This window comes from Amblyraja radiata, chromosome 18, assembly GCF_010909765.2.
Source record: "Amblyraja radiata isolate CabotCenter1 chromosome 18, sAmbRad1.1.pri, whole genome shotgun sequence".
NCBI classification, from domain to species: Eukaryota; Metazoa; Chordata; class Chondrichthyes; order Rajiformes; family Rajidae; genus Amblyraja; species Amblyraja radiata.
In genome coordinates, this window is record NC_045973.1 from 2,749,921 (window position 1) to 2,760,031 (window position 10,111).

A 10,111-nucleotide genomic window follows, 5' to 3' on the forward strand; every position below is an offset into this window, starting at 1 on the left:
GACTCAGTATGGTCCACAGTGTCGGAAGGAACTACAGATGCTGGTTTAAGGGCCTGTCCCACTTTCACGACCTCTGCCGAATTTGCCCTTGACTCATACTCGCAGCATGGTCGTCACGAGGTCGTAGATAGCTTGTGATGCTAGTCGTAGGTACTCGTGGCATCAAGTAGGTCGGGGTGTTTTTCTAGCCTGATGAAAAATGTCCACGAGTGAAAAAAGGCCGTGAAAGTGGGACAGGCCCTTTAGACCGAAGACAGACACATAAAGCTGGAGTAACTCAACAGGACAGGCAGCATCTCTGGAGAGAAGGAATGGGTGACGTTTCGGGTTGAGAACCATTCAGACTCAATATCACCTATCAGTTCACCAATTCATGTTCAATTCAAAGTGGAACCATGGCTGTCATGCTTGCAGCAGCAAGGACGTGAATCAGATGAGATCTGACCCGTCTGAAGAAGGGTCTCGACCCGAAACGTCACCCATTCCTTCTCTCCAGTGTGGTCCACGTACTTAGTATGATTGTGCCTGATGTATATAGAGTAGGATTGTCATAGAGCTGATGCAAGCATGTCATTGTATTTGGGAGCACGTGACAATAATGTACCAGTAAACCATTGCCCCGACTGGGAAGCCTCACAACAGCCCAATATAATACACATACACTGTGGCTCTGGGCTTGGACTCGCTGGAGTTTAGAAGAATGATGGGGGATCTCATCCAAACTTACTGAATAATGGGAGAGTGGATGTTGATAGAATGCTTCCACGACAGATGGCACAATGGGCTAAGTGTTCGGCTGGCAACCGGAAGGTAGCCGGTTCAAATCCCGCTTGGAGTGCATACTGTCGTTGTGTCCTTGGGCAAGACACTTCACCCACCTTTGCCTGTGTGTGAATGTGTGTGAGTGATTGGTGGTGGTCGGAGGGGCCGTAGGCGCAGATTGGCAGCCACGCTTCCATCAGTCTGCCCCAGGGCAGCTGTGGCTACAGAAGTAGCTTACCACCACCGAGTGTGACTGAGTGAATGAATAATGCGATGTAAAGCGCCTTGAGTATTAGAAAGGCGCTATATAAATCCCATCCATTATTATTATTACTAGTGGAAGAGGCGAGGACTAGAGGGCACAGCCTCAGAATCATAGGACGTTCCTAGAAATGGAGACGAGGAATTTCTCTTTAGTCAGAGGGTGGTGAATCTGTGGAATTCATTGCCACAGACGGCGGTGGAGGCCAAGTCAATGGGATCTTATAGAAACATATAAAATTATAAAAGGACTGGACAAGCTAGATGCAGGAAAAATGTTCCCAATGTTGGGCGAGTCCAGAACCAGGGGCCACAGTCTTAGAATAAAGGGGAGGTTATTTAAGACTGAGGTGAGAAAAAACTTTTTCACCCAGAGAGTTGGGAATTTATGCAATTCCCTGCCACAGAGGGCAGTGGAGGCCAAGTCACTGGATGGATTTAAGAGAGAGTTAGATAGAGCTCTAGGGGCTAGTGGAGTCAAGGGATATGGGGAGAAGGCAGGCATGGGTTATTGATAGGGGACGATCAGCCATGATCACAATGAATGGCGGTGCTGGCTCGAAGGGCCGAATGGCTTCCTCCTGCGCCTATTTTCTATGTTTTCTTAAAGACTGATATGTACTTGATTAGTAAGGGTGTCAAAGGGTATGTGGAGGTGGGAGGGGTGAAGAGAGGAAGATGAAACAGGAGAATGGGGTTGAGTGGGACAAATAAATCAACCACGCAGCAGCCACGATGGGCCGAATGGCCCAATTCTGCGCTTGATGGATGGAGCCTGTAGGCTTCAATGAATTTCCATCAAAAACAAGATATTTTCCAACAATTTCCCTCATGAGCTGGGAATGCCAAATTCAACCAATTGCTGGGACACTTGTAAAGAACAACAACACAGAATCCAAACAAATATTCCTGGGAAAAACACACTAAGTGCTGGAGTAACTCAGCGCTTTGTGTTTAGCTTGGTATTCATGTTCACGCTAGAGGCAGGAAACATGTTCCCGATGTTGGGGGAGTCCAGAACCAGGGGCCACAGTTTAAGAATAAGGAGTGAGCCATTTAGAACGGAGACGAGGAAACACTTTTTCTCACAGAGAGTGGTGAGTCTGGGGAATTCTCTGCCTTAGAGGGCGGTGGAGGCTGGTTCTCTGGATGCTTTCAAGAGAGAGCTCTTAAAAATAGCGGAGTCGGGGGATATGGGGAGAAGGCAGGAACGGGGTACTGACTGGGGATGATCAGCCATGATCACATTGAATGGTGGTGCTGGCTCGAAGGGCCGAATGGCCTACTCCTGCACCTATTGTCTGTTGTCTATTCCAGCATCTGCAATTCCTTGTATCACCATTCCTAACTTTGACACCATATTTCTAGTTCCTTGTGCCGCTACACACTGTCCTGCCCCACATGTCCCTGGTTGCACAATGGGATGCCAGATAGTTCACAAGGTACCCATGGTTGCTCTGCTGATCAGGTCCTCATAGCCGCGCTCCTGGTTTCTGCCTTTGTACGTCCGAACTTATCAATGCATTTTTCACCATTAAAAACTGAGATTCCCGGTGAGATCGTTTCAGCTTTGCCCGGCGATTTTGAAACCAGATCTGAAATCAAACAAATCGTAGGTGAACTAAGGTTGTTTTTTTAAGCTGTAACAACAGCATGCAAGACACACAAAGAGAGAATGTGTTCTGTTTGGGACTATCGTTACTGTACCATTCAACTGGTTTTTTTAAATTGCTGTTTTTGTTTCCGTTTTCCTTCCTCCCACAATATGTAATATGTAAAAGAACATGTGATTCTGTTCCATTCTGTTTGTTTGTTTTTTGCACAATGTCCGCGAGCATTTGCCACTTTTCATTTCACTGCACATCTCGTATGTGTCTGTGACCAATAAACTTGACTTGACAACTTGACTTTAAAGTCTCTCAATCACCTGAATTCGATCTTCGTCCAGAGCCAATTTCCGAGCTAGTTCTTCGCGGACATCAATCCCTGGGTAACAATTCTGTCTGAATTCTTCCTCCAGCACTTCAATCTGAGAAAATGATCCACATAAAATGCATCAATCCAGATCCCATATATTTGCATGTTCAATTGAACCACATTTAGGAATGAAAGAGACACAAGGAACTGCAGATGCAAAGCACAAAGTGCTGGAGGAACTCAGCAGGTCAGGCAGCATCTCTGGAGAAAAAGGATGGGTGACGTTTCAGGCCGGGACCCTTCTTCAGTCAGATTAACAGATATATTGTAAATAAAATGAGCGCTAAGAGAAATGTACTAGTGTCAAATGGTAGACAAAAATGCTGGAGAAACTCAGCGGGTGAGGCAGCATCTATGGAACGAAGGAATAGGTGACGTTTCGGGTCGAGACCCAAAGGGTCTCGTCCCGAAACGTCACCTATTCCTTCAGTCTGAAGAAGGGTCTTGACCTGAAACGTCACCTATTCCTTCAGTCTGAAGAAGGGCCTCGTCCCGAAACGTCACCTATTCCTTCAGTCTGAAGAAGGGTCTCGACCTGAAACATCACCTATTCCTTCAGTCTGAAGAAGGGTCTCGTCCCGAAACGTCACCTATTCCTTCGCTCCATAGATGCTGCCTCACCCACTGAGTTCCTCCAGCATTTTTGTCTTCCTTCGATTTTTCCAGCATCTGCAGTTCTTTCTTAAACACGGTGTCAAATGGCAGTCAGAGGAGATTCTGTGATACGTTTTTGGAAGCAGAATCTACACATTTCTTTCAATTGAATGCTGAAATTAAAAATACACAGGAACAAATCAGTGTGGAATGAAAACCAGAGTTGGTTGTTTTTTGCTCAGTTTTGCAGCATCTGCAGTTCCTTGCATCACCATTCCTAACTTTTGCCTATATTATTACAGTTCCTTGTGTCACTATCAACTGTCCTGCCCCCACATGTAGTGTCTCGTGTCTCACTGGCTCATTTCCCAAACATAATGCGCAGTCACTGGTAACAAGGTCCTGTTTCTGCCCTCTCCTCTCTGTATCGTCCACTGCCATACGCGACTTGGGCAAAACACAAAGTGCTGGAGGAACTCATCGGGCCAGGCAGCATCTGCGGAGGGAACCGACAGATGCCGTTTCTGGTCCAGACCCTTCCAACCAAATGGTCCATTCCTTTCACAGACGCTGCCTGACCCGCTGAGTTCCTCCAGCACTTTGTGCTTTGCTCAAGATTCCAGCATCTGCAGTTCCTCCACGTGTCACCGTACCTGAATTTGCACTCTCAATATCTTTACAGTGTTAGCACTGAGAAGGCAAAGTTTTTGCTGAAAAATCCTCTGGGAAAAAAAGCTGTAAGTTATATTTCCAAAGGGCTTTTAAAAAATGTTGAGTTACTAATTTCATCGCGGAAATAAAGTTGTAGATCAGGTGCAGACACAGAGTGCTGGAGTAACTCAGCGGGTCAGGCAGCATCTGTGGTGAACATGGATAGGTGACGTTTCACAGAGTGCTGGAGTAACTCAGCGGGTCAGGCAGCATCTGTGGAGAACATGGATAGGTGACGTTTCACAGAGTGCTGGAGTAACTCAGCGGGTCAGGCAGCATCTGTGGGGAACATGGATAGGTGACGTTTCACAGAGTGCTGGAGTAACTCAGCGGGCCAGGCATCATCTGTGGAGAACATGGATAGGTGATGTTTCACAGAGTGCTGGAGTAACTCAGCGGGTCAGGCAGCATCTGTGGAGAACATGACACCTCGGGTCAGGTCCCTTCTTCGGACCAAGGGGGTTATTAACGCCCAGTTTGCTTCAAACTAGTGACAACAAATTAACTTAGATTTTTCCAACTTTGTTGACTTGATTGGACAATTAAAAAAAAGTTAATACATTTTCTTTTTAACAATAGTTAACTGAATTGGGGAACAAAACTGCTCAAAGTGATTTTACGACTTATCCATTACAGACCATGTTCATAAGTGGTGAGAGCAGAACTAGGGCATTCGGCCCATCAAGTATACTCCACCATTCAATCATGGCTGATCTATCTCTCCCTCCTAACCCCATTCTCCCCGTAACCCCTAGTTGAGAATTCAACATAAGAGCATTGATGAGTAACCATGTACTGTGGATCTAGAATTATGCAGGATTTCTATTTTAAAACACACAATCTACAGTTGGTAGACAAAAATGCTGGAGGAACTTGAAGGGTCTCGACCCGAAACGTCGCCTATTCCTTCTCTCCATAAATGCCTCACCCGCTGAGTTCCTCCAGCATTTTTTGTCTACCTTTGATTTTTCCAGCATCTGCAGTTCTTTCTTAAACAATCCACAGTTTGGTTTAGTTTGAAGCAATTACAACGCGAGGATGTGATGTACAAACGTGTTGTAGCCAGTCCTCCCCCCTGCCAGACTGTCCCCGGCATCTACCTGCCTCCTGGTGAACGCCGTCCTGGGTCTCCGGCCACGGAACCAGCAACAGTTGGGCGGGGAGAAGAGGTCCTCTCTGTGGCCGCACCATCTGGCTCCATCGCCCCCCTGGTCTACCTTCCCACCGCCGGGCAGGTGACAATATCCCTCGGAGGAGATTGGGCAAGAGGTCCCAGGAGAGGCTAAGAGAGGGGGAAATATTGTCAGTGCTTGTGAAGAATATCAGGTGACCATCAACAAAAATAGAGAGCTCATTATTCCCTGCCACGTTTTTGGACGTAGCCTTAAGGGGCTGTCCCACTGTACGAGGTAATTCAAGAGTTCTCCCGAGTTTCCCCCGATTCGAACTCGGAGAATTACGGTAATGGACGCTCGTAGGTACTCGGGGCTCTCGTGGACATTTTTCAACATGTTGAAAAAACTTCACGAGCTTAGCACGTTTCCAGAGTACCTGCCGTTAGCGTTACGAGCCGCTAAGAGACGTCCCGAGCTCCGACGGACTCGCAACGTAAATTCTATGTACTTACCACGAGTTTGATTGTTTTTTTTAACTCGGGAGAGCTCTTGGGTAAACTCGTACAGTGGGACAGCCCCTTAACTGAGCGATGCAGAGTGCTGGAGTAACTCAGCGGGTCAGGCAGCATCTGTGGAGAACATGGATAGGTGACGTTTCAGGTCAGAGCCCTTCTTCACCAGAACCCTTGTTCTCCACAGATGCTGCCTGACCCGCTGAGTTACTTCAGCACTCAGTGTATCTTTTTGAGTAAACCAGCATCTGCAGTTCTTTGCTTATACCCTTCTTCAGACTAAAGATGGTAGTTTGTGGATCGAAACGCCTTGTACTCCAGAATAACGCAGAAATTAAATTAAATTAAAGCGGGGCGATTCAGAGAAACATTTTTACAATGATTGCATAAACTGTACTGTTATGCCTCCCCGTGCCAGAGACCCGGGTGCTGTCTGTGTGGAGTTTGCACGTTCACCCTGTGATCGTGTGGGTTTCCTCCCACATGCGGGTTTGTACGTGAATCGGCCCTCTGTAAATTGCCCCCTAGTGCGTAGGGAGTGGATGAGAAAGTGGGATAACATCGACCTAGTGTGAGCGGGTCGGCGTGGACTCGGTGGGCCGAAGCAAGTGTGAAGAAGGGTCTCGACCCGAAACGTCGCCTATTTCCTTCGCTCCACAGATGCTGCCTCACCCGCTGAGTTTCTCCAGCATTTTTGTCTGCTTTCGATCTTCCAGCATCTGCAGTATCCACGGAGTAACTCAGCGGGACAGGCAGCATCTCTGGAGAGAAGGACTGGGTGTCGAGACCCTTCTCCAGGGGGGAACGTACCCGCTTGTGGCCAGGTTTACCTGCAACGTTCAGCATCTCAGCCCACGGGCGGTGGGGGGCGACGGCACAGGTGGTCTTCTCCTTTCTCCCGAGCCCCAGGATACTCTCGATGGTGAAGGGACATCTCGCAACTTTTCTCTCAGCCGCGCTGCAAGTCCCTGCGAGTTGAGAGTCGGCCTTCAAACCTCCAGCCAAATCAGGGTGTCTCAATGTGGCCATGGTCTACCTGTGTGTGTCTGTCTGTATCTACCTCCCCCTCCAATGTGCGCCGCGACCGTCCCCCACCCCCGACCCACATATTTGTAGCATCTCCCCACGTCATTAATTAGTGTGTTTGAGGAAAGTTTTAGCATTTGAATGGAGAAGCCATGGGGCGATAATTGTTTATTTGTTAGAAGCTAATGGCAGAAACAAAAGTGTACCCCAAAGGAGGGAGGGAGAGGTGTTATCTCCTCCAACCAGTGCACACAACTTTGACAAATCCTCTAACACCTGCCTTGCAGATTTTAAAACATGCCCCCAAAAAATTAAATATAACATTTTAAATTCTGAGAGAAAGAGACAGAGAGAGAGAGGGGGAGAGAGGCAATCTTCATCCGGAGAGTAATCTCTTAATAGTATTAAAGTTTTGATGAATATTCTCCCAGTTTAACATGCAGATTGCACAGGGAATGTCAGGGCTCGCTGGGAATGGTTGCAAATGTTGTTAAAACTCAACCACAATTGTTCTGCATCTGCTGCCTGGGATCAGCAGAACAATCACTGTCTGCCTCTAAACACATTTCCACACTGGTTTATTCACTCCATTAAAATGTTAAGTCATTCGACTTATTAGAGTGATTCTTCTCTCCAAAATTGACATAATCCCCTTTGTGATACTTTGGAAAGTAACAAATTGCAGTGTAATTAACATAATTAAATTGTAGAATTGTCGAAGTTCGTTGTTCTTAAGAAGGAACTGCAGATGCTGGAAAATCGAAGGTAGAAAAAGTGCTGGAGAAACTCAGCGGGTGCAGCAGCATCTATGGAGCGAAGGAAATAGGCAACGTTTCAGGCCGAAACCCTTGGGTTTCGGCCCGAAACGTTGCCTATTTCCCAAGGGATACGGCCCGAAACGTTGCCTATTTCCCAAGGGATTTGGCCTGAAACGTTGCCTATTTCCCAAGGGATTCACCCCAAAACGTTGCCTATTTCCTTCACTCCATAGATGCTGCTGCACCCGCTGAGTTTCTCCAGCACTTTTGTCTACCTTCGAAGTTAATTGTTCTGCTTGGGACATATGACAATAGACAATAGACAATAGGTGCAGGAGGAGGCCATTCGGCCCTTCGAGCCAGCACCCGCCATTCAATGTGATCATGGCTGATCATCCCCAATCAGTACCCCCGTTCCTGCCTTCTCCCCATATCCCCTGACTCCGCTGTCTTTAAGAGCCCTATCTAGCTCTCTCTTGAAAGTGTCCAGCGAACCGGCCTCCACTGCCTTCTGAGGCAAAGAATTCCACAGACTCACAACTCTCTGTGTGAAAAAGTGTTTCCTCGTCTCCGTTCTAAATGGCTTACCCCTTATTCGTAAACTGTGGCCCCTGGTTCTGGTTCTACAATAAAATACTTTTTGGCGTATAGGAAGGAACTGCAGATCTGCGCCCAAGATGAGGTTTTCCATACCAGGACAGCCGAGATGTCCTCATTCTTTAGTGAACGGGGGTTCCCCTCTCCCATCACTCGTGCCTCCTCGGTACCTCACAGCTCCGCTCTCGCTCCCCCTCCCCCGAGTTACAACTGAGACAGAGTCCTCCTAGTCCTTGCCTTCCACCCCATCAGCCGTCGCATACAACACATAATCCTCCGATATTTCCGCCACCTCCAACGGGATCCCACCACTGGCCACATTTTCTCATCTCCACCCCTTTCCGCCTTCCGCAGAGACCATTCCCACTGCAACTCCCTGGTTAACTCACCCATTCCCACCCAAACCACCCCCTCCCCATGTATCTTCCCCTGCAACCACAGACACCTGCCCCTATACCTCCTCCCTCGAGTCTGTCCAGGGACCCCGACAATCCTTTCAGGTAAGGCAGAGGTTCACTTGCACCTCCTCCAACCTCATCTACTGTATCCGTTGTTCAAGATGTGGACTCTTATACATCGGCGAGATCAAACGCAGATTGGGCGATCGTTTCACGGAACACCTTCGTTCAGCCCGCCTGAACCAACCTGATCTCCCAGTTGCTGGGCACTTTAATTCTCCTTCCCATTCCTACACAGACATTTCTCTTCGGTCTCCTCCATTGTCAGAGTGAGGCTAAACGCAAATTGGAGGAACAGCCCCTCATATTTCGCTTGGGCAGCTTACAGCCCAGTGTTATGAACATTGATTTCTCTCACTTTAGGTAGCCCCGGCATTCTCTCTCTCTCTATCCCTCCTCCACCCAAGTCGCACCAGCTTCTCGTTTTTACCCTACAAGTTTCCTTTTTCATCATTATTTTTTTGCGTATCCTTTATTCTACGACAAGGGTAATGGGAGTTGAGTGTGAGGTGAGTGGGGAAGTAGACATATGTGGTTGGGGTGAGCAAGGAGGAAGTAGGGAATTGGGGGCATTACTTGAAGTTGGAGAGAAGTCATAGAAACATAGAAAATAGGTGCAGGAGTACGCCATTCATCCCTTCGAGCCAGCACCGCCGGTCAATATGGTCATGGCTGATCGTCCAAAATTAGTACCCCGTTCCTGATTTTTCTCTATACCCATTGATTCCCTAAGAGCTAAATCTAACTCTCTCTTGAAAGCATCCAGTGAATTGGCCTCCACTGACTTGTGGGGCAGAGCATTCCACACAGGTTCTCAACACTGGGTGAAAAAGTCAAGTTGACCTGACCAAATGTATTCACAAGACAATCCATGGGAGATCCATGGATGGAGTTCTCTCTCTCTCTGTCTTTCTCTCCCCACCCACACACACACACAGTTGTGGGGGAGACTCCACGCCATGTAACTCACACACATACACACTCTGTTGACCAGAGCCACACAACGTGGCGCCAATGGTCTCTCCTCCCCATTCACAACAATGCCAGCTGGAGGTTCTCGCTGACAGGCAGCCCGGGCGACCAATCAACTGAGGTCCCGCCCCCCATCCATCAGCACCGCCCATGACAGACAGATGACTAGACCAATAACCGCGGGGGGAGTGGCCAACTAAGTCCCGCCCAACGCCCCATTCACAAACACACCCGCCTGCCGGATGTTGACACTGACAGACATGTCGCTGGACCAATCGCCGTCAGGGCGGCTGCCAGGAGTGACGTGTAGGTCCCGCCCAACCGGAAGGCGTGGATGACAGGCAGTCGCGGTGGCCAACCGGCGCTGT

General features: G+C 48.3%; 1 protein-coding gene across 1 annotated transcript; it reads right to left on the reverse strand.

The window, feature by feature from the left end:
• Positions 1 to 2,395: 2,395 nt before the first annotated feature.
• hesx1 (HESX homeobox 1) lies at positions 2,396 to 6,961 on the reverse strand. Its single transcript, XM_033037343.1, has 4 exons — positions 6,763 to 6,961; positions 5,406 to 5,587; positions 2,951 to 3,052; positions 2,396 to 2,618 (listed from the first exon to the last, which is right to left on the reverse strand). The coding sequence occupies exons 1-4, from the start codon at positions 6,959 to 6,961 to the stop codon at positions 2,496 to 2,498; spliced, it is 606 nt and encodes a 201-aa protein (XP_032893234.1). The 3' UTR covers positions 2,396 to 2,495.
• Positions 6,962 to 10,111: the final 3,150 nt, after the last annotated feature.

Coding starts and splice junctions, on each gene's coding strand:
- hesx1 (XM_033037343.1), bottom strand. CDS start 6,961: ATGGCCACATTGAGACACCCTGATTTGGCTGGAGGTTTGAAGGCCGAC. Junction 3,053..5,405: donor CGGCGTTCACCAGGAGGCAG/GTAGATGCCGGG, acceptor TCATTTTCTCAG/ATTGAAGTGCTGGAGGAAGA. Junction 2,619..2,950: donor TGGACGAAGATCGAATTCAG/GTGATTGAGAGA, acceptor GTTTGATTTCAG/ATCTGGTTTCAAAATCGCCG.